The sequence below is a fragment of the Nannobrachium achirus genome (genome assembly GCF_963921795.1).
Source record: "Nannobrachium achirus genome assembly, chromosome: 22".
In the NCBI taxonomy this organism is placed as follows: Eukaryota; Metazoa; Chordata; class Actinopteri; order Myctophiformes; family Myctophidae; genus Nannobrachium; species Nannobrachium achirus.
Window position 1 is genome coordinate 22,276,659 of NC_137829.1, and position 25,000 is coordinate 22,301,658.

General features: G+C 42.3%; 2 protein-coding genes across 2 annotated transcripts in view; one reads left to right on the forward strand and one right to left on the reverse strand.

Annotated features, from left to right (window-relative positions):
• Positions 1–15,118, forward strand: part of LOC308307492 (myc box-dependent-interacting protein 1-like) — a gene marked incomplete at both ends in the record, with an annotated part of 20,438 nt that extends 5,320 nt beyond the window's left edge. The window contains 14 exon segments of the mRNA XM_080752758.1: positions 277–369; positions 671–756; positions 1,185–1,260; positions 1,697–1,752; positions 2,790–2,834; positions 4,006–4,075; positions 4,312–4,437; positions 5,039–5,131; positions 9,093–9,113; positions 10,828–11,304; positions 12,309–12,365; positions 12,521–12,595; positions 13,834–13,935; positions 15,017–15,118. Coding sequence (XP_080608884.1) covers positions 277–369; positions 671–756; positions 1,185–1,260; positions 1,697–1,752; positions 2,790–2,834; positions 4,006–4,075; positions 4,312–4,437; positions 5,039–5,131; positions 9,093–9,113; positions 10,828–11,304; positions 12,309–12,365; positions 12,521–12,595; positions 13,834–13,935; positions 15,017–15,118 — 1,479 coding nt within the window.
• Positions 15,119–21,517: 6,399 nt separating this feature from the next.
• The window catches only part of LOC308308258 (indian hedgehog B protein-like), a 7,898-nt gene continuing 4,415 nt past the window's right edge, over positions 21,518–25,000 (reverse strand). Inside the window, exon 4 of the mRNA XM_080753638.1 lies at positions 21,518–23,319. Within this exon, the coding sequence (XP_080609764.1) occupies positions 22,583–23,319 (737 nt within the window). The 3' untranslated portion in view covers positions 21,518–22,582. The remainder of the gene's footprint in view (positions 23,320–25,000) is intronic.

The following is a 25,000-nucleotide window of genomic DNA, read 5'->3' on the forward strand; positions in this document are numbered from 1 at the left end:
GATATCATTTTAACCGCATGCATTGTTTACATCTATTTTGTCTTTGAAATACTGATCTACTATTGAAGGTGTGCACTACTCTCATAAAAATCAACAGAAACCCTCTTGAAATCTCTAACCTATATGTTAGCCCCCAAACTATTACCGTACACCTCCCTCCAATAAAACTAAGGGTAACTAATAAATGTAATTTAACTCACGTTCTTTCATTTGCCTGGTTTACTTTCTCTCTGCTCTTTATTACCTAATTTCTCCACCTTTGTAAAATCTCTGCAGCCCTCCACTCTGCTCGAGAGGGCCACCCCAGGCTGGGCCCAAGGCATCCTTTCTGCTCATAATATCGCCCAGACCAGCCTGTCCAAGGGCCAGGTACACACTCTCTACAGGATTTACAGTGTGTAGAGTCAACACACCTGAGTGTTTACCACCTATTCATTGTCATATGACAAATAGTGAAAATAGTGAAATAGTGAAAATAGTTTGTGTGTGTGTGTGTGTGTGTGTGTGTGTGTGTGTGTGTGTGTGTGTGTGTGTGTGTGCGTGCGTGCGTGCGTGCGTGCGTGCGTGCGTGCGCGCGTGCGTGCGTGCGTGCGTGCGTGCGTGCGTGCGTGCGTGCGTGCGTGCGTGCGTGCGTGCGTGCGTGCGTGCGTGCGTGCGTGCGTGTCTCCAGGCAGAGGAAGAGTTGGAGAGAGCCCAGAAGGTATTTGAGGAGATTAACATTGACCTGCAGGAGGAGCTACCTTCACTATGGAACAGGTATGTGTGTACTTCTATAGAAGATCCTCTGCAAATGTCTTTAGCTGCCTGAGGTGATAAAGGCGCTGTTGAAACCAAATAACAACACTACTACAATATGCAGCCTATGTTAGTGCTTGACCAGGGACCGGATCCCACTACAAGTCTTAGCCAACACAGTGAATCATATGCAGAGTTTACAATGCCCAGGATCAAACCCAGAGCCTTGTGATTTAAAGCAGAATGATCTACCGACTGGGCTAGCTGGGCACGCTTGGGATTATATCCTCAAAATCAGTTCATACAATAAATTATACAGTTTTATCTGTTTCTTGTCATAATGGAATGTACAGTACTGTATTGTGATCTCTCTCTCTCTCTCTCTCTCTCTCGCTCTCTCTCTCTCTCTCTCTCTCTCTCTCTCTCTCTCTGTCTCTATGTCTCTCCAGTCGTGTTGGATTCTATGTCAGCACCTTCCAAAGTTTGGCTGGTTTTGAGGAAAAGTTCCACAAGGAGATGAGCCGGGTGAGATTCATAACCCCAAAACATCTGCTTTTTTTATTCTGTGTAAACAAACAATAATGCAGTTTCAACATCCATTTGAATTTAAATGCTATGAAATCTGCTGAACAGGATTTAGTTATATTCCACAAATAAAAGAACCACCAGACCATCAGACCTCCAGTGTATAGGTTTGCAGCCCCGTCTGTGCATACTGTATCTCCTATACCATAAGTCCTCCTATACCATAAGTCCTAGGCAGTGCTGTAAAAAGTACCCATTATGCAGGATGTCCCATTTCACATGTTTCAAATATACAGTACTGTATATGCAGCATTTCTCAACATTAAAACCACAAGGCAATTTTTCAAGGCTCGTCAGTCACTCGTTTCCACTGTTGCAGATACACTAAAATGCCACATTTCACTCCCTTTTTCTGTGTCTACAATGTGCACCACAGTTGGATCAGGATCTGCATGACGTCCTGGTGAACCTGGAGAAAACCGACACCAGCAGGTCAGTAAGAGGACCAATTGAAGCCATGGAATTAAAATCCATCATTGATATACATGTACTGTAACTTTGTTCCCAGGATTTTCTCATCTCAAAAAAGGCCTGGTACTGACCTTCTCTGGTGGCACTTTGCCAATGAATGATATGCATAGACCAATGTTAAATTGCTGCTCTGGGGACATTTTGTCAATGCTGCTCTCAGAGCAGCATGAATGATATGCATAGAGCAATGTTAAATTGTTGCTTAAATGTTAAATTGTTGCATCATATATATGTACTTCCCCTGGGAGCTTTCTTTTTAGATGAATCACAACACGGTTTCTTGCCCAAGAAATGTAAACTGATCTGTGTATTTTGTCAAAATACTTCAGTGCCCTGGTCATTACTGCTACAATATATTACTCTCTCTCTCTCTCTCTCTCTCTCTCTCTCTCTCTCTCTCTCTCTCCTCTCTCCTCTCTCCTTCAACTCTGAAAGGAACTGTTCTTTATTGTTCTCTTGAGAAATGTTTAAAAACAAAACCAAGTAAAGTATAATCTGTAAATACGTGTCCTGTTACAAATTATGCCTTCCATATAGACAGGCTGCTGCAGTCAGTGCAGTGGAATATGATAATTTAGATGAATCCACAGTGAAAGCTCCACTGGATTATCCATCTGTGTATTCTTGAATGTTAGCGGCATTGATGTCCCCTAACTGCTTTAACTTCCAGAAAATAGGACTGAACAATGGGAGATACAACGTGACAGACAGAACGCACATCACTATTAAACACATTTATTTAACCACATCCGCCTGAGAAGGTAGATGGAGCTCTCTGAAAGTTTGGCTATGTGAGACTACAGTACATGAGTCCTAGCATCCATATTCTGGGCATGTTGGGTACATGCCGCGAAAACACATGTACCCAAAATAGCAGATATTTTCAAAAAGTTACAAATACTGAAATATATACGTGAAATGACTTGAATTAACCTGAGACCAACCCATGCCCCAACCCCTGCCCCACACCCTCCACACCCCCTCCCCACCCCTTGCAGCAAGACAGGTAACCGCCGTGGTGCGTCGTCAGGAGCAACCAGGAGGTAAACAGCAACAGCAGTGCTTACCACGGTGACAAAACTCTTGTCTGTCTGTCGGACTGCATCTGTCTGTCTGTCCGGCCATCTGTCTGTCTTGTCAGTCAGTCAGCCTGCAGTCTCGGGAGGGCTCGAGGCGGACCGGTGCTTGTCTTTTCTCTGGGTAGTTGGTGCGCAACAAAACAGTAGGCTCCACTGAGAGTGTCACCCAGAGTGGTAGATACTGTATACAAATGTTTGGCAAACCTGTCTTGTTACCTATAGGTATCGGCCAGTGTATGCTAAGCCCTTGTTGGTACCGTATCTAGAGCCCTGGGACTGCTGTGTCAGTGTCAGGTCAATAGGGACGTTAAGCTCGACAATGTTCAGGACGGCAACGCCAGGCAGAGTGCGGCTGCTATGACGCAATCGGCGTAGCAGTCAAAATCGTTAAGCAAACAGCCATCGGCGACGGGGTCTCACCCCTTTTACTGAACTCTTTGGTTCCCATGGCGACGCGTCTATGCAGCAGACGGTGTAGCCACTACGTGGAAAGGGAGCTTCTGCCGTTGTAGGGACGGCTGCGACAGCGAGCAGGTTTATCTATCGAGCGCTGATCATTTCCGGTTACTGTTGCCGTCTGCCGTAGCTGTAGCCGTCATTGCTTAAAGTCGCTATTGGCACTGCAGTGCAGTACCCTGAGTGTTATAATTCAACCCCTGTGGGTCAACTCTTTGCTCTCAAAGTTGAATTAGCACTCGGGATTTTACTGTGCGGTCGCTTCTGAGATCTCATACTGTAGGTTGGCACAGATTGAGCCTGATTGCATGGGAGGGAGAGACCTGGATAGAGGGAGGGAAGGAGAGACGGGAGGGTGACTTTTCTTGCATGACAGCGCCTGCATCGACCACCTCCCTCCTCTTGGAGCTTCACTCACATAGAGCATGCCCAGTAATGACATACTGTAACAGCTTCCTACCGGAAGACATCTTGCCTGGTTCCCTCTCTTAGTATGTGTTTCTCTCCCAGCATTGGTTCCCCTCAATACCTCCCTTCTAATCTGCTCTTATCTCACTCCTCCTTCTCCCATCTATCTTTTTCTCTTTCTGTCTATTTCTCTTACCTTTCATTTCTCTCTCTCTCTCCTCTCTCTCTCTATCTCTCTGTCTCTGTCTCTCACTCTCACTCTCACTCTCAGTGGCAGAGAGGAATCCAATCACACTCTCAGGCCAGGAGGGCCACCACCCATCCCTAAGTCCCCGTCCAAGGTAGACAGACATACTCTACAGTACACACCCACCCAGGCGCACACACACACACACACACACACACACACACACACACACACGCACACGCACACGCACACGCGCACACACACACACACACACACACACACACACACACACACACACACACACACACACATGAAAAATGGCTTTACATGATGGCAAAATAATTGACTTAAACGTACAAACCACTGATCCTCTCCTATTGTCTGTTGTAGCTGAGACCAGCAGTGCCTCCGCCTCCCAGGGCCACGCCCTCTAAGGAGATGAAAACAGAGAATATCGTTAACCTGTTTGAGGCTGCTGCAGACACGCCAGACATCAGCATCACCTCCCCTACACAGGTCAGTCTAATAATGCACAGCCGCTGTGTCTCCCCTGACCTGTCCTGTTACAGCTCACTGTGTTCATACCTTTGTTTGTTTGTTTGTTTATATCACTTACAATATATTTTATTTACAAAGAAAAAGAAGAAAATGTGAAGGAGATGCCTAAAAACCCTCCGGGGGCTTTAGAAGTGTCATTCTCCGGACTATTTTACATTCAAAAGATAAAATTACATCAGAGTAGAATATACTTATCCTTTACAAATAAAACATTAGTAGACATGTCATGCAGATGAAAACCTTTCTCTGGTCTGCTGCAACTCCTCGTTCTATTCTATTCTATTCTATTCTATTCTATTCTATTTCATTCTGCTATAGTCCATGCTAGTATTCTCAACTCCTCTTTACCAAACCCTCCTTCACTCTATTCCATTGCATTCTATCCGTATTCTATTCTATTCCATTATATCCTGCTCTACCTCACTCTGCTATACTCCATTCTACTGTTCACTTCCTCCTCTTTATCTTTCCCTTCTAAACTCTATTCTATTCTATTCCTATACTGCCTCTGTGCCTTCCCTGTTAGCCACTGAGTCCCCCTATCCGTTGTCGTTGTCAGTTTGACAGTCCCGCAGTGAGCAACCTGTTGGACATGGATCTGGACTCTCTGAGAACAGCAACAACAGTCCCCACAGCCCCTACGGGCACGCAGGTGGAATACTCACAGCATGACCTCGTAGACTGCACAGACCTACTCTGTAAAAGCCAGGAGCTGAGCAAGTGCTTTCATTTTATATCCAGACACATTATGTGTTACGTCTCAAAGCTTTTTTCATTATATAATTAAATCAAACGATCTTGCTCCATGAACAGGTGAATATGCTGTGTGCAGCAACTTGGTTTCAGTAAAGATCCAGGATATGTTAAACAAGTAACAAAAGGTTAAGTGAAGTAACCCCCATTCTACTGTTTATTGGAGAAGATTTGAGTAGAAGAAATGCAACATGCAGTCTCTGCCAATTGCTAGTCAAATGTAGAATACAGCGATTTAAACTATCTTGAAACAAGCTAGACATATCTGGATACATGATGAGGTCACTTGTTAAGCTTGTGCTTGTTTGAACTGGAGTAGCTGCTCTGCTTCAGTCCAGTTCATCACCACCACCAGTGGATTGTGGCATGAACTGTAGACGATTTACTTTGCTGTGCTCTCACTTCTCTCCCTGCCTACCTGAGGAAAACCTTAGCTTCCCTGCTGCTAGCAGACACCGCTAAACCACAGCCACCGCATAAGCCCCACAAGAAATGAATACCAGCGAGTCATGCCGATAGAAATACACTGCTTTCTGAATGACAATTTTTTATGTTTGGCAGACGGAAATAATACGGCCAGGCTCTTAAGATTGAACATACAGTATTTTCTGGACTATAAGGCGCACCTGACTATAAGGCGCACTGTCAATGAATGGTCTATTTTCAAACTGTTTTCATATATAAGGCGCACCTGACTATAAGGCGCACATAATAGACGCTACCGTTGCGTTATGCATCCAACAGATGGAGCTGTGCTAAAGGGAATGTCAATGTCAATGAATGATCCATATATGGGTGGGTGACGTGACGTAACGTTTTCGCTGTCCTCGGTGTCAAACATGTATAAATAAAAAATATATTTGTCAAAAACCTTCTGAATATTGTGCAGGACATTAAGCTTTATGTGAACTTACTCAAGATTAAAACATTTCATTCCTCATTTCTTCAGAATCTTCAACCAAACATGGCAAAACTCATATGGTGTGACTGTCCTGACCTTGTTTCTCAAAGTGGGAACTTGAATAAAACTAAGAAAAAGAATTGCTAAAAATCATTTGAAAATGAATTTAGGCTAAAAAAAATGTCTATTTTGAGCCTATATCTTTTCAAAGTCAAAGCATAATGTTTTCAGTCATTTCTGATCAAAAACATTTTGTTCCCCAACCCAAAATCATTTGGTGTGACACTAGTTTGGAAAAATTAAACAGGCAATTATTTGGACACCTATTGGCTAGAGAGGTCCTTCTTCTGTAAGGCTATTCAGCACTCCCAGCACAACTGCAAGACAGGTGTCTGAGGTGAGTTATGATTTTAACATTTTCATGAAATGCCATCTTGTTGAAACGTTGACAAACTCACCATTCTGGATGTCTTTTGGTGTGACACCTTTTCTTTAAAAAAAGCTTAAGTTATTTGAAGTTTTGGTCATATTTCCATGTAGATCTAGGCTGCTTTGTTATAGCTAGCATGCTGTTAGCATGCTAATGTGTACATAGTAGCCTCAAGGTAAACCTAAATGGAGAAAACAGTAATATGGTGTGACACTTAATCATATGGTGTGACATGTCTGCTTGTCACACCATATGACTTGACTGTCACACCATATGATTTATACTGTATTTAACTACAGATATAACAACAAATAACAAAGTTCCATGTTTCTTTTGTACATTTAAACATTTGTTTTAAACATTTTTACATAAAATGTAATTTAGCTTCATTCAGTGATACTTCAAATTCATCAGACAGAGCAGAAACCCCTTCACAGAAACCTTAACATATTGTTTCAATCTAAACAATATTTTCTCTTTGTCTTAAACTATACATTCCATTTTCTTTTGTCAGCTGGAAAATGACAAGTGCTGAGAGAACGAGAAAGTACAGGGAGAAACTAAACAATGACCCAGCAAGGAGAGAGGAGCCAAAGGGGCGAGACTGCATTTTCTACGAAGAGCAGGAGGTTGTCTGTGGCATAGCAGAACCGCAACAAGGCAGCCGGTTTGCTACCCTCACCAAATACGACTGGCTGATGTACAATACAGTCTAAATGTATAATCTAATCTGATCTAATACTTTTGTACTTTGACTCACTGGACTGGACAGTGGACAGTGTTAAGGTAGGACCCGAGACAAAACTAGCGAAAATAGCTGATCTACAAGCTCTCAACACGTTGTGCTGCGAGAGCTTGTAGATCAGCTATTTTCAGAGTTGCGCAACCCAGCACTCTTTAGCTAGTGGAGATGTGGTGTAATGTCATGATTCCTAATTACATTTGTTCAACACAAAATGCTGTGTTCAAGTTCAGGAGACTTCGGAAAAAAGCAATTTACCTGAATGCTGAGTTCTGTTTCCACTAATTGGTGTTAATAAAATGTTGCCTTCAATGCCTTGGCTCCAAGTGTGGCTATGCGCCTTATTGTCCCTTTAGGATCCTTCTGCCGTGGGCCGGCAGAAGAGTTAGGTGTGCGTAGCATTCCTGTGCACATCCTCATCATCCATCTACTACTACAATTCTTTCTTATCCCATGTTAAAGCCCTACAATAATATCCTGTTCAGAAATATTAAGGCCATGTTATCCTGGGTAATTGTTTAATCAATCAGTAAAGTTCAGTACTCACTAATAGGTAGGTTAAAACACAGTTTGCTTTGACACATGAAGATATGATCATACGGTGTGACACTAAATCATTTGGTGTGACATTCCAAATAGTGAGAAATCATACCTTTATTAATGATTAAACCAAAAAAATGTTTATGGATTACATAGAGAATATTATCAGGAAGAGTCACAAATATTTGTGTAATTTTAGAGAAAGTTTTGACAGAATACATTTAAAATATGTTGTAAGATCATGAACATGGGCCTCACACAGAGTGTCGATTATGAAAAAAATATACAGATATAATTAATTTTCAAAAAACTATAGTGGATCACTGGTTAGTTATGATAAAGGACTTTGATAAAGTGAGTAACTTAAGAAAGATGTACTCCATTTTCATTTTATGAACAATTATTTTCATGTCACACCATATGACGATTTTAGGCACAAGTACAACAAACTGCTGAATAAAGTCTGATTCCAATAAAATATCTAAAAACAAAATGTATTTCCATAAGGTTGAGAGTGAGTAGAACAAAAGTAAATAACTTTTATGCCTGCAATTTAAAGTTTTTTTAAAAACACATTTTTTGGGGCGTCACGTCACTGACCCACATAAGGCGCACTGGACTATAAGGCGCACTGTAGTTTTTCGAGAAAATTAAAGGCTTTTAAGTGCGCCTTATAGTCCGGAAAATACGGTAATAGTGGATACACAGATTCATTCCTACTGCCAGGTCTCCATCCACTGTAACCTTTAGTCTTACTTTTTCTCTGTAACTCATGTTGCTTGTCATATTAAAAACAACAGACACATTCAAAAAGAGGCAAAGGTATTAATAACATAAATAGTAGAAAGAAAGCAGCAGTTAATAAAAGTGCTAATGCATTCAAGGTGAAGTATAGGTAGGCCTACTATTCATCTCATGATGTCTGTTTTGTGGGCTGTATACTGAAATGGTAATGATGCAAGTTAACTTTAAAATGACTGTAGTAGTCTGCTGTATAGAGAATAGAAATACCCTAAGACCCAATACATTACCTGTATTGGGTCTTAAAGGTAAGAAGGGCATTTTGTGTGAAATTTGATAGCTTAACTTCACTTCTTTTTATGAATTGCTTTTTTGTACTCTTGTTATGCTGAAGAACTACTACTGTGGCCTTGTGCGTTCAGACTTTAGAGCATGGAATCTGCATTTGTAGTGTGTTTTAGTGAATGGGCTTTCTTCTTACTCTGCTGACTCTATTCTCTCTGCAGCCGGCAAGCTGGGACTCGTGGGTAAGCACAATACATGTTCAGTGCCACTATTACCATCGCCATTATACTCAACTTCTTTGCCTGTATATAATCGGCATGTTGTCATCGTTGTCGTCACCATCATCATCATCATCATCATCATCATCATCATTATCATCATACACACTGACCATGCTACATCGGCAGCCATTATAGAAGTCTGAAGTCTCATTGTGCAGACACCTGCAGAAAGACTTGACTGAAAGAGATGCATGGGTTCGGGACTCAAGAGGGACTTGTTCAATGGCTGCCACTCTGTTTTCCTATTAAATCTGTTTGTGCCTAACCATGTCCTCGTGTCCGTTGCTTGCTGTGAAAGCAGCTTTGTGCAGAAGGCAAGGGGGTAGCTGTCTTGGCAGCACAAACAGAACTTGGGAATGAGTTGCATCAATGGCTTGAGTCAATTCAGTTTCATGTACGACTAAAGATGGTTAATATTCATTCAAACACAAATCATGGAATTCATGGAAAAACAACATTGAGATCCCTTCCTTGGTGGACTGATTTGGAGCTGAATTGACCTTGGAGATACTCGATCTCCTTTCCTCTGTCCTCCTCCTCCTCTCCCTGTATGTTCCCATGTTCCACTGACAGGACATGTACTGTTTACATGCGACATACAGGGATTATCTGTGTGACCGTTTTATTTTATTTTTTTCCTTCAAAGTTAAGTGAAGTTGCTCACAAAAGCTGAAAATCTAGCATCTTTCTTCTGTGGGCTGTCATTTGCATCATTTTGCATCCTCAATCAGAATTATTTCCAGTGGAGTTTTAAAAAGTGGCAAAGTGGATGCAAATGGTAGCTATGATTCCTAAACCTCTACGCGTAGCTCAACTGGGCAACTTCACTGAGTGTTTCTTTCAGGTTAACCATCAGACCATTATCTAACCCTTTTGTCCATCCCTTTGGCTGTAAGAGATATGTGTCTGAAATCGTTCCGTTGCTCCTGTATTAATGCTTGGGGAATAAACAATGAGAGCAGAAAAGGACTGACACCTCTACTCTTACATGGCAACCTTCTCCTTTCTCCATATGAGTATAACTGGGATAGTAAACCATGCCTGCCAAATACACAGAAGAGCCAGCATCTGTCTTCTGATTGGAGCAGCCTGCACATTTATTTTTTCTTCCCGCCTTTAATCGCCACCCCTACTTTTCTCCATTCGTCTTTTAATTTGGTTTGAAACCTCCCTTCTTGGCAATCATTTCTCCTTCCACATCCTTCTTCCTGAATCTCATGGTGATGATGACTCAATACCATCTGCTGTGGAACTCTTCCAATTAACCCATATCACCTAACCCTAATGTCCAAATACCCTGCCCAAGCCATTCTGTCCACTTCTAAAAACTGAATTCTATAACTCGTGAGCCTTGTTTGCCATACAACCTTCCTTGGTTTAACCTTGAATACCCCATTAATATTCCACCAGACAATTGTGTCACAATTGCTTGCCCATATAAAAAATTAAGCTTTTGTTCTTTCTGCCCATACAACTACAACATGATATAATACCCCCTTACCCATTAAAAAAACTGACTTTTCCATTGACACTGCCCGTATGTAACTCTTATCTGTGACATCAGTGCCTTAAAATCTTTTTAACTTTTGATATTTGAACCCCTTCTTCACACATGCAAACAAACCTTACAACTCACCTCCCCCAACCCCTCGGTCATTTTGCCCCTCAGGCTGAGCCTGAGGACAATGGCGCCGAGGTCGAGGAGCAACATGTCCAACCTCCCCCTCCGCGCCACACCGATCCCATAGCGGCCGCCGCAGAAGGTTGGGGGGACGACGGCACAATGCCCGTCCGTTACGACCCGGTGGCCGCCGCCGCGGAAGGCTGGGGCGACGACGGAAGTCTGCCGGTTCGCTACGACCCCGTGGCCGCGGCCCAAGAGGGCTGGGGCGACGACGGGACACAGCCGGTCAGAGAGGTGACCCCCTCCCCGGAGGACGAAGCAGCACCTGCTGCCGAGGCTGAGAGCGAGGCCGCCCCCGAGGAAGAGGCGACCCAGGAAGAGGCCGTCCCGGAAGAGGCCGTCCCGGAAGAGGCCGTCCCGGAAGAAGACATCCAGGCCGAAGCCGCCCAGGACGAAGCCATTCAGGACGATGCGGACCAGGAAGAAGCTATTCCGGCTGCAGTCATTGAGGGTGATGAGGAGGGTCAGGTAACCAAAGGAGAGCGGGGGAGAAAAAAAGAGATGCATCTGGACAAACTGAATGGATGCATCGACTTTTGATGAGTGTGGTGGTGGGGCGTGGTGGTGGGGTAGGTGATAAATAGAAAGAAATGGAGACTATATAGGATAATGAGAGGCAGATGCATTAAATGGATGGATGCATTGACCGGGGTGGGGAGGGGGGGTCGGGTCGGGAGTTTCTTATTGATGTACTGTATGTACGTAAAAGTCAATAAATGAGGATTACTTGTCCATAGCTACTCAGTTCAATCCGAGCGTTTTTGGATGTACAGTCTGTTTACGGTGGGTTCCTCGCGTGGCGACATTGCCTGTTATGTTATAACAAGCCTGGGTCTGACAGTACTATATTTCTTCAGACTCACTGTATCTTTGCTGTACTGTAGGTTTTCAGTCAGTGTCTTAAGTGTCTATTCTGTCTGACCCTGCTCTGCTGCCTGTGTAAACTACAGCTTCTCTGTTTAGGCCGTCATACTATTATTAGCTCTGTTGCATCAGTCTCTTCATCTACTGTGTACCCTTCTTTTTCTGTGTGTGTGTGTGTGTGTGTGTGGGTGTGGTTGTGGTTGTGTGGTGTGGGTGGGTGGAGGGTGCGAAGTTGACTTTATATCTCAGAAATGTATTTCTGGGATATAATGTCTATATAATGTCTATTCCTTGCAATTGCGATGTATGGTTTTGTCTCACAAATGACATCTCACTTTAGTGTGGGAACATTTTTAATTCAGAGTTACAATTTGTTTTTATAGTGACAAAAAAGACAAAAAGTCGGAATTCCAAGAAAAAAAACCTCACAATTCAGGTCATTTCGTTTGGGATGGGCTTCCATAGCCTCCATTTTACCTCTCCCTCCCTCCCTCCCTCTCTCTCTCTCTCTCTCTCTCTCTCTCTCTCTCTCTGTCCCCCCCTCTCTCTATCTCTTTCTTTCTAACACGTCTCTAAACTGTTCTAATTCTGTACATCTGTGGTCACAGGGTGAATCGTCTCCTCCAGGAGCAGCAGTCACAGAAGATGAAACGGCACCCGAGGAGGTGAGTGTGAACATAGATTACAACGGAGTCCCCCAGATGTTATTGTGGCGACTGATCCGATTCCCAGTGTCCTGGTTCCCAAATGTCAGCCAGATCACCATAATCACCTTCAAGTACATGTTACATGCCTGAGATATTTCCTTTTTTTTATCTAGACACCCACAGTAGTGGCAGAATCGACCAATGGAGCACCAGAGACACAGGAAATGCCTCCAGGAATGCTGTTCAAGGTAATTTCCACCTGGACCCTTCTATTGTAATTTTTTTTTGATGATGATGATGATGATATCTACTGCATAGTACTGTGCTCTATCCATCTGTCATTCAATGTTATATAAGTTAAAGAGAATGATCTCAATGGAATTAAGCCTTGCCTTACCTGAGTTTCCTTTTAGTTGACCTTGTATCAGTGAACTCTACTGTCATGAAACCTTTTCCTGTACCTTTTCCTATGCAAAACATCTAATAAATACGTCAATCAATCAATCAATTCAAACCTGGGTCCAAGGGCTTATCAACCCTGACCAATGGAGAGATTAGGCTTCTGTTCTTAAGATGGGGGTAACTCTGCTACATTAACCTATTAAGACCGGGAAAGTGTCTGTGTAATTTTAGATTTTAACCACTTTAACTGTCGGAGGTGCGTCAGGCAGCAATGCCCAGCAAGCGTTCTCACTTGTGCTTACATCTGTGGCTATTAAAAAAAAGCAGATCTTCAAGCTCACTTTGTGCCGCGCTTGTAGCTTGTAGAGCTATTTTTTGAAAATCTTTGAATATATATACAGTATATATATATTTTTTTTAAAGCAAACATTTTTAACTAAAATCTTTGCTTCCGTGGGATGGGGGTCGGTGGTCAAATACATATAATTCTGTGGGTCCTTGACATGAAAAAGTTTGAGAACCACTGATATAGCAACATAACGTGTTTCAGAAAAACAAAATCAGCCTCAGGTCTATGGGTTAACCCCCTTTTGCCCCCTAATCCACTGGACAAGCCCGCGATTTAACCACCCTGCTCAGGCCTACTCTGCTATGCAGGTGCCATCATATGCCACTAGTCTGACAGTCCTTTGTTCCGAGGTACTGGACCATTAGTTGGACGTCGCGCTTTATAATTAAACTCTAATGCTGCATTCACACTGAGAAAAGCCAAGCTAATGGTTTGCTTGGTAATTCAATGTAATCTCAATGCAAACCAGCTTTAAAACTTTCCAAGCTTTGTTTTGAGCATCTTGTGCATCTTAAAGCTGGTTTGCATTGAGAATACATTGAATTATCAAGCAAACCATTAGCTTGGCTTTTCTCAGTGTGAATGCAGCATAACCTTAACGTCACAAAAATATATATATACAGTATATACCTAACCCTAGCCTCCCACTAATCTAACATTTGTTGGACTGTTGAGATGTCAGGATAATGGGCTGTTGGACTAATAATGGACAGCTCTGTTCTGTCTGTCTTACAGCTCCTGGTGATGCACGATTACAATGCCAATGATACCGATGAGCTGGAGATGAAGGCTGGAGACATAGTGCTAGTCGTTCCCTTTGAAAACCCAGAAGAACAGGTACGCACACAATACAGCACGTACACACACACTTGCATGTCTACGTGTGTGTATTTAACAATTAATGACTATGATGTTGTTTGTGTGTGTGTGTGTGTGTGTGTGTGTGTGTGTGTGTGTGTGTGTGTGTGTGTGTGTGTGTGTGTGTGTGTGTGTGTGCGTGTGCGCGCGCGCGCGTGTGCGTGCGTGCATACCTACGTCCGCGCGTGCTCGTGTGTGTTTGTGTGCGGTGAGACACCTATGAATGACTGTTATGGACACTTTATTTGGTTGGCACTGCATTGATACAGTAATAGTCCATGGGCCATACGAGATGTCGCTCTCGAAAAGGGTTATCATACCAAAACATTATTTACAGTTATAGTAGCTTCTCAAAAATGCTAAGTAACCTTTGCCACCTTTCCGAGAGTGAAATCTCGTCTGGCCCATGGCCTATAAGTATTATTATACAACAGGTAGTCGGGCTCTCAATGGAAAACAGGCTCTCCAACCGTACATATAACGAGCACAGATGCACTGTCTCTCATCAAGTAAAGAAATCAGCTGCGTTGGTCACGAAAGACAGCAAGCGCTCCTCTCTCCCCACACTATGCTAGGCGGCTGGCTAGCGGTTTTCAAGTGACGTTCAGGGACACAGTAGCTAAATGTGGCATTAAAAAATTACAAATTCCTATCGAATATCTTAATTACAATGAAATGAAGTTGACGTGTTTTTTAGGGCAACAGTTGTATAATCTCAATATTACACTCGAGGGTCTGCATATAACACGGTTATCCTGCACTCCAGCCCTACCTACGGAACTCGCCTGTCGGCTCGTTCCTGCGGTAAGGGCTGTCGTGCAGGATAACTGTGTTATATGCACACCCTCTTGTGTAATATTGCTTAATTATAAGTATTACTATTTGTGTTAGGGATAATGTTGAGACACTTATGTAGCAATGACTGTTTTTTACCTAGTTTTTTCGCTGTACACAACAGTACGGTACCTTTGTAACCTATGCTTTGCTTTCTCTGGGCGACTGTTTTTCCCTAGTGGGATAATAAAGGTATCTATCTATCTATATATCTGTCTGTGTTCAGGACGACGGCTGGCTGATGGGCATGAAGCAGGATGACTGGTTCCAGAACAAAGAAAATGCTCCCAAAGGGGTATTTCCTGAAAACTTCACCCAAAGGCTGTGAAAAGCAGAGAAACATTCCTCCATGATCGTCTTCTCCTTCTCCTCTCTCCTCGCCTTTGTATCCTCTTCCTCCCCCGATGATGAATCCTTATTAGGACTTTGGCCATATTTGCAGAGCTGTCACTAGCCCTGGTTGAAAATGTGTACGTCAACGGTCTGCTGCGTGGTGATAGCAGTGGATGTTTGCCCTTTCAGTTAACTTCTGCTCACACAGCTAAATCTGGAGTGTCATTTAACTCTGTTAAGAGTTAAAATAACACTCCGGATTATACTTTGCAGGTTTAGCCATCGCAGAAGTCCCACTTTTTATGGGGCTTTTCTGCACCTCAGCGACCACGCCGTTGCTGCTCCACTCCAAACAAGAGGAATTATTCATACAATCCTGCTGTTAGTAGAGGACAGATGCAGGGCTGTGGCTGCCACCACACAGTTATGTTGTAATGTTTTCACATTAGAGATGTTTCGTCTATAAATTAAGCTACACTCAAACTGGGATCCCTGCACAAAGTGCTGACATTCGTACCACTGAGCTAATAGAACCTGCCTGCTTGCTCAGGGGAGAATTATGACTTCTGACCTTCAGGCAAATACAACCTCCACAATTATGTATGTTATATTGTATTAACATACTCCACCATACAGATTGGTCAAAATAATATTGTTTTCACTCAAAACGTTATAGTGTTGCTTTAATTGAACACTACGGATTTAGCTGTAAAGCCTTCCTGAAACCTTTTAAGCCCCTACAGTATATGTTATTGTAGTATATGTTAAGACGATTTCTTATATATTTTTGCTGGCTGAAGATATTACTAACATCAGACAGGTGGGCAGATAGAGTGAGCAGAGAGTTCCCTCGAGCTTTATCACAGCATTCCCAACATTCAGTCAGCTCATCAAGCAGACTGAAAAAGCTCACCAGTACCTCAGTACAGTACTCATTCTGGGACTCAAACCTGCTGATATACCAGCCTTGGTGACAACTGAAACTGTTTTGCAAAACTAAGGAATTGCCATGGGGAGACAAATTCACCATCTCTCATGATCAGGTTCAGAAGATTGGCCTAGGGAGGCTAATTCCCAGTCAGCTCTGAACCCCTGGAGTACCAGCAAAGTTACAGAAATGACAGATAGTGATTAATTATAATAAAGTGGTTACTCTTAGGGCTGGGCGATATGGACAAAATCACAATGTGTTTGACCAAATAGCTTGATATTCTGACAATATCTTGCGGAGGGCTTGCTTTCACTAAAATATTTACACAATGAGATGAAGAGTAAGGTGAGCTCAGAAAATGACATCACTTTACTGTAATGCATCCTTTTGAACCAGGAAAAGACAAGACTTATGTCATATCATAATATTATCATATCCAGATAACATCTAGGTTCAAATCAAGATCTAATGTAATATCAATATATTGCCCAGCCCTAGTTACTCTATTTAGCCCACTGCATGCATTACTCCTTTGCAGGTTTATAAACCACTGTCTGAGACAATCGTTAATTTAACCAGCCATAGACCATTTGATCACATCTCTAACCTTGTTCTGTGCTAGTGACAGGATTGGCAGGTCTAACGCCTTGCTCTCCCTGAACATTGTCATATACTGTAATACAGCCACACAGATCGGCCTCTGGGTTGCCAGGTTGGTGATTATATCCCCTAAGAAGTGCATATGCCTGTTACAGTAGTTGGTCCATTTTCCTCATTCCTAGACATTAGATGTTTACTTGTATAATAAGGGCCTGTAGCTGTTGTATTTGTTTAGGTATTATGAAAGTATAAATGCTACAAACATGTTGAAATCCAGTGTGAAGTTAATAACTTATATGGCTCCACCCTAGTCAAAACGCTCTGTTAGGTATCCAATATAATAAAACCCCCTTTGAGTCTACATTGATAACAAAGTTATCAATGTACATAATTAGGGTATTTTTGGGGCCATATTGAGCGGATCAACAGGATTGTGGGGTACTATTATGCATTAGTCCGCCTAGTTGACAATTCTAGTCAGCAAATGACAGTCAGTCAGGAGCTAACACAGTGGCTAGGTAGGGAACCAGTAATAATCCCCTAATGCTAATCAGATAATTATACAACAACTGAGCCAGATGTACAGAAATGTGCTGAAAGATATTTATCCTGTTTATGACTATACTCAAATCCAGAAGGTAACGAATATAAATCAGAGCAACTCCTTTTATTTTTGTATGCTGCCAAGCAATGATTATATACAGTACAGCTGAATATAACATGTCAATGGAATTGCCAACTGAAGATGCAATGGAGTGTTTTGTACCCCTGTTAGGTTTGTTGCTATCAACACAGCAGATAGCGCTATAATTCTACATATCCCTCCATTCATTCATTCAATCAATCAATCAATCACTCACTCTAAAGAGTCATTATTCTCGTGATACAGTATGTTACTCAAATGTAATAAGTGTGTGCGAGTCAGTGGGTAATGTGTGTGTGTGTGTGTGTGTGTGTGTGCGTGTGCGTGTGCGTGCGCGTGCGCGTGCGCTCACGTGTGTGCAAGTATGCCCGTTGCACACATGTGCTTAAAGTATGTGTGCATGCGCACACATGCGCACACATGTGAGTGCAAACGTATTTTGTTTGAGAGAAATAAGCTATTTATCTATGGACTTCTATGAGATAATATCGCCACAACCTATCGCAGTGTGGTGATTGACTCGTCCGTTTTACAGGGAGCATTTGTTGTTGGATAAAGAGAACTCAGACACATGTGAGTCCATTTCCTACTGGCTGGTATTACAGTTCCAGGTGTTATTGTGCATTTGTTGTGTATCAGTGTAATTTTGCCAAGCTGTGATGACAGATACATATTCTATAAAGTCATTCATTCCTGTATGTGAGTTACCGTGAGCATGCTGAATTCCCATGTGTCGTGTGAACCCCCCCCCCCCCCCCTTTATTTAAGGCAATGCTATGTGGACAACCTTCTGAGGCAGTGCCAAGAAATAAAGAATTATTGGAAAAGGATTGATCGGTCTGAGTCAATGTGGGGATTTTCTTTTTAAAACATGGAGAGATGTTTATTTTCCCCAGTGTCATAACTCTCCTGCAAATCAACTTCCGCTTCCAAATGCTCCCAAAAATGCTAAACTCTGCCTCAAAATGTTGCCTGTATATCACAGCCCTAACCCTGTTGTAGACATGTGGAAATAGAGACTGGACACAGAGATAAAAGTAAAATGTGCCAGACCCAGGTAGAATTATTTTCACTTTGTCTCTAATATTTGAACTCCTGTAGTACTGAGGCGTGATGTCTTCACATGTGGTAATGCTACCTACTAATTAAGGTATCCTCCTCAGTTTATCCCACACTTTTTCTCAAATATTTGAACACAATTAGTGAATGTTTTACCTTGGTCTGGCTCTTTGGTTTGTATGGAAAAGTCCTTTTCCTATAATGAATAACAGGATAAGACGAAAAACGTCTTTTCCTGTACTCGACTGACCAATAGTAATAAAGATTATTTAGAATCTCATTTGGTTGCTGTTGCTTTTCTTTGCTGAGAGAGAGAGGTCAAGCAGCCAACAGACCAACAGGGTGCGCTGTCCTCAATGGGAAACTTCCACCTACTCAAAAAAAGAGAACACAGGCCTGCATCCAGAGGAAGACAGAGGGTAGTGTTACAGTGCCTCTGTCCATGGTGCTGAAGACTCCCTGCCGCAGACCACCCTCACACCACAGCTGTCGATAATGTGTTCACATGTTTATTAGAACCACTGGCCATGACTGTACTTTTATTTAGTTTAGTTTAGAGTTGTTTTAATCCATTTTACACCAGGAACGCATTATGACGCATTATTTTAATGCTTTAACTATTAAAAAAGAGCAGATATACAAGCTCACAGATCTGCTATCTGCTGTGTGCAAGTCTTTGAATGTTTTTGACAGTGTAAGTTTCTTCTAAATCCTTCCAAGGTTTTTTGAAAAACCTATGTTTCTATGTCAGTGGTTCTCAAACCTTTTCACCCACAAAATGATATGTATTTGGCCACGGACCCCCATCTCAAAATATTTAGTTCCAGGTGCCCCCTTAAAGCAAAATTTGAGTTACTTTAAAAACATGCATATATTCAAATTGCACACATTTTCATGACTTTTCAAAAATAGCAGATCTACAAGCTTGCAGCTCGGCACTCGGTGCCACACTGTGAGCTTGTATATCTGCTATTTTTCAATAGCTAAAATATTAATGGGTTAGGGCTTTTCTGTTTTATTACAGTAAGTTCCACCCGACACCGATCTTTCAAGCTCACAACGCACCCACAACAACGTAAGCTTTTAAATCTGATATTTTTGAGTGAAGGAGTACATAATTATGTCAGGCATACCAACTCAAATATGATGTGGGTCAAGAGCTGGATTTTGAACCCCAGATGCCATCATCAGAAGTGTATATCTAAGTATGTGTACACTGGTTGTGCCATCAGGATACTCTTAGGAGCTGTCTCATAATTACATACTGTATACCAGCCATTTAACATCTGGGTGTACTTATTTTTGTACATAAATGTGTGCCTGCCAAAATGGTTGTGGGGCAACAGATCTGATCTCTATGAAAAGTCAGGGATAGCCTACAAAGTACAGTATTATATGACTGTAGAAAGTGATGCTCTGCAAAAAGTGTTGGGGAAGGATAAAGGAGGGGGAGGAAGTTTGCTTTTTGATCATTTTCAAAAAGGCAAAGGGGGTTTACAAAGAGCAACTTTATGTTTCAAATGCCATTTGTATGCACAGAATGGACCAAATAACAATACATTTACACTTTCTTTTAAAAATAGAACTTTAAATAGTTTAAATGTAGCTTAATATACATATTTAACATAACTTTGAACACACATAGAAAATAATGCCTTGAGTTCCATAGAGTACCTACACAAAGCATACTCAACAATCGTCTCATAGAAATTGAATTGAACCCTATATGATTTTAAACCCTCTTTAATACAGATAACATGTTTTTCAAATACTTAGTTAACTGAATCCCAGAGTTAAAAACGTTCTGCACCTCCGCAAATCCAACAACAGATATGTGGATGAAAGATGATGTACAACAAACAACCATAACATGGATCAGACCTGTTAAATAAACCCTCAGCATTAAATATGAGAGACAAGTGTTGATTGATTATGTTGCATACCTCTTGCCTAATACAGTAGTTTGATTTAGCCTGAGAGTTGTGTATGCCTTACTTAGATACCTGAAATGTCAACCATAAAACATTTGGCAAAATATTAACTCTTTATAAACAAACAAAGTAACAAACGAAAACATAGAAACGATTTAAAAAATGAATATATATTATATAAACCCATATAAGTCTGAACAGACAAACTCATTAACAAATTGTCAAAATAGATAAAAGGCATGGAAGAGCAGACTGACATTAAATTGGTAGCCATCACAGAAGACCCCATGATGCAGCTGTCCTGCATTTACTCTGCATCAGTACTTTGAACAATATATACATACATATTGCAATGCAGATCTCATATACACGTATGTCAAGTGGGTGATTGGTGTTTTGCCCCATCTCATACCTGATTACACATCTAAATTCAAATGTTCCAGTTCTCTAAAGCGGTGGTTCTCAACCTGTGGGTCGGGACCCCCAGGGGTCCCCACATGATTTTGTGTGTGTGTGTGTGTGTGGGGGGGTATTAAAAAAAAACTTTTTTTAATACCTAAAAAAAGAAAAATTGTATTTCTGCATCAAAAGTAATCGACAAACTATACTATAAAAACTGGTCAAACATTGGCCAAATTGTCATATAAGAAAGAGGCAAACATTGTGAAAATAGCAGATCTACATTTGCTAAGTATTTTCACAATATTTATCTGTGGAACCGAGTCAAACGAAATGTAATGCCTCAACTCCTACAATTCCAAGTGCAGGAATGGGGGGTCCCCAGTTCAAATACAATTATTTTGTGGGGGGGGGGGGGGGGGGGGGGGGTCACGGCCTGAAAAGGTTGAGAACCAATGCTCTAAAGTGGCAGATCCAGAGCACAGGAGAAGTGCATTGTGGTGCGCAGCAGATTTAACAACAACGAGTGCTTTTGAAATGTTTGCTGTACAGTGCAAGCTAAGTAATGTTTTGCTAATTACTGCTAAGCCCAGTGAGTCAGTGAGTTTGCTTGTCACTGCATACCAGAGCCTTTTTGTATATGAAGGAACATTTTGTGATATACCGTAACATACTTGATACAGTTTTGATTGATTGTTCCTTAATTTGTTCCTCCCAATTTGGAGCAGAGGTCCTTGTGCTTTTTTTGTCTGTGTGTGTGTGTGTGTGTGTGTGTGTGTGTGTGTGTGTGTGTGTGTGTGTGTGTGTGTGTATGTATGTATGTATGTATGTAACTCTGAAAGACTCAATACACTGTATTAGCATCAAATCACAACAGAAGGTCATGACACTCCATCTATTAGATTTCTAATTCAATGTCTGACCTATGGTGCAATTCTGTGGTCAAAGGTCAAGTTCATGAAGGTCAATTATTGATAAGCACAATGTGCTATATCTTCTATATCTTCTGCACTATTCATCGTAGAAGGATGATTGCATATTCATTGCATTTTCAGGACACTGAGGTCATTTGGCGATGAGCCACATGGCTCAACTGTGCACACCTCTAGTTTGTCCTCGTTTTTAGTGTAGTTTTTTGGCATTTTAAAAAATGTTCTAATTAGACAGGACAGTGCAGAGAGACAAGAAACAAGGACAGAAATGCCAGAAGACATGAAAGACAGGTCTCTAGTCAGAAATGAAGCAGGGACATTATCCTGTCAGCTACAGCTACAGTCTGACAACTACCAGCCCTGCCCTTCTGGTAGTCCTTCGGATTCATTTAATGAGCAACGTTTGTTACAGTACAAAAATTAGTAACTAAGCAAAAGTATTTTTTCATCTGTGGGTTTTTTGTGGAAAACCTTTTGGAATTTGCTTCTTTAGTCACAGATCATGGTTTTGTTCCAGAGGTGAATAAAAAAACACATTATAAATACTTCAAACACATTTTTGTCTCACCCTCGGATTAAATCCTCTGATGTACATGGGAGATAAACCTCTGCAGCAGTTTGTGATTTTACAAAACTCAGAGAGGCTCAATCGCCGTTGTTCTGCCAGCATAGATGAAGAACGAATGCTCCTCTTTGTCAGTGTCCAATGAGCATCCCTCCTCCTCTGTGTCCCAGTTTTTGGCATGTGTGGCAAACCACGAAGTAAGCCACAGTCAAGTCAAGTCAAGTATTACTAGCAGGTACCTCATTGTCTGTATGGCTGAAGTCAGTATAACACTATAAAAACAACAGCCTTTTGCTGATCCCACAACACTTTTTCTTCCTCTGCACAGATCGAAACAGTGTGCTCTTTGCTTCAGTGCTCCAGCACATGAAATCGGGTGAATTAAGCCAGCAGTGTGAATCATTCCTCTGTCCCCCAGGGGTGGAAATGGTCAGGTCCCAGTAGCATTTTCCCCAGCCTCTGCAGAACCCAGGGGTACCAATGCAACCCATTACTCTGTGGTTCTGAAGCTCCAACTAGGCTCTGGAAGAATCTCAACGGAGCCAGGGCCCAGTGGGCTAAATGATGGTGGTCCACAGCAGCATAGCAGGATGCCAAAACGGAATCCACCACTATAGAACCGTGCTGGGTCAGCGGCGCATACAACCCCGTGCTCCTGCGCGTCCCAACGTAAGTGACGGCTGACAGCGCCACTTCTGACCCAGCTCCCGCTTGCGACGTTAGCACATACTGTCCCGGCTGTACCTCACTTGCAAAAACCGTCCTTAAATCTGGACTGCCTGCCCGACAGGAACCACGTTCCTCCCTGGACCCCCAAAAGGGCCCCTCGATTGTCTGGTCATTTAACCCCTGAGTGCAGTTGCTGTCTGTGACAAAGATTAGGTGTGCGGCAGTGAGCGTGACTTGGTGTCCCGCGGCGGTTCCGATGACATAGAAGGTCTTTGTGGCGTTGGGCTGACGATCCAGGAAGGACAGCACGGGACTGTAGAGGAGCGGGCCGCGTCCGTCCGGCGTGGAGGAAACCAGGACGCGGTCGCCTGGGTGAAGGTCACGAACCTGCCTGGTGGCCCCGCCTTCTAGGATCACCTGAGCGTCACCTGGGAAACAGCCGCCCGTTTTCGCTGCCACTGAATGTTCTGTAGATATTTATAGAGAGAGAAAGAGAAGATGGCTTTTAGTCTTTTTCATTTAGAATTGTTTTTTACTTTAGTTTTAATTAATTTAATGTGGAGGGAGATGGAAACCTTCAGAGAGAACTGGGGTTGCATAGGGAAAACCAAGTGGGGGGCAGACACAGTAGAAGCAATGATGGAAGTTAATCCAACCCTGCATTTTGTTTAGTAATAAAACTTCTGCTCACACCACAGAATTGCTCTGCGGCATGGAGCTATCATGCAACGTCTCTGTGATTCTGCAGGTTATTGAGGTTTTCTAAGGGATCTATAAAGAAGATGAGACTTTGACTCTGGCCGAAGGACAGGTTTATCTCAGTGCAGATCTCAGGGCAGAGTGTTAACACATGAAATGGGAGGCATCAACATGAACCTGCATCATACAAATGAAGCTTGATACTGCTTGCACTGCAAGGAGCAGGGAAACATTAATGGATTCAACCCCAGAGGAAGATTTGTTTGGGAAATTCTGCTCTCATCAGCAAGTGCATGAACTAATTCAACGAGTTGGCACAATTCTTGTGTTACAAGTGGCTTTGGCGTTTGCAGCAGGAATGGAGGATAGACACATCTACCTACAGTATCTGTCTGTCTGTCAGTCTGTTCAAATATATGTATGTCAGTCTATCATCTATCTATTAATCAATCCATTTATTTTTCCTTTTCCCCTGCTGGATTAAAATTGTGTTGGCCTCTTATGTAGTCAGCCTCATAACTCGCTCCCCATGAAACTCATTTAAAGTTCATCGTCTAGGTTGAGGCCTGGATTCCAGCCAGCCTTTCCTTTGTACATGTCATGGCATGTTTTTGGTTTTGTTTGACCAAAGTGGCCCTTTAAGAAACAGTGAGACATGTCAGTAGGACTTGGTAGTCAGCAGGAGCTAATGGATAACCAGCTGATTGTATCACCACAGCCCCAGCAGTGCCTGGGGTTAGACTGAGAAAGATCAGGCTCTTACTGTACTGTATGTAGACAACAGTATGGGTCAGGTCTCAAACTGGGTCACGTGGGTATTTGTGCTTTGTCGCTATGTTTAAGAGTATGGAAATGCTTTAATGGGAGCTTGGGTGGAGGCAATGATTGTAGTCAATATGGAAACATAACAAAAGGGTACAGCAAGGACATCAATAAATACAAAGAAGAATGATAGGACATTGTTATTAACAGAATGTAATAGAATTGCGTGTTTATATGTTGGCGGTGATTGGTGGCAGCAGGTTCCCTATAGTCTTAAGGAAGCCAAATATTTGCCCAGGGTGTGTGTGTCTGTAAGCCTGAGGGCCAGGGGAAAGGAGAGCTGAGACTGGGAGGAGATAAGACCCAGATAAGAGATCTGAGAGAAACCTACCGTACTGGACGAAAAGCAATGGCAATGGCATTGCAAGAAGAGGGAGAGAGTTAATCATCTCACAACTCACACATAGCAGCATCAAACTCAGGTGTAGTCACACATGGCTGAATGCATTTCTAAAAGGTCTCAGATATTTGAGCCATGGCAGCTGCTATGGCAAGGCCTCTCAAGAGTGGCAAACACATTGGTATTTAAACTAAACTAAAAGCTGATAATCCTAATTTGTTATGTATTTTATCTATTTGGTCACTTGAATTGACCATTTCAAATAATTGGGCATTTGGAGTGATGAC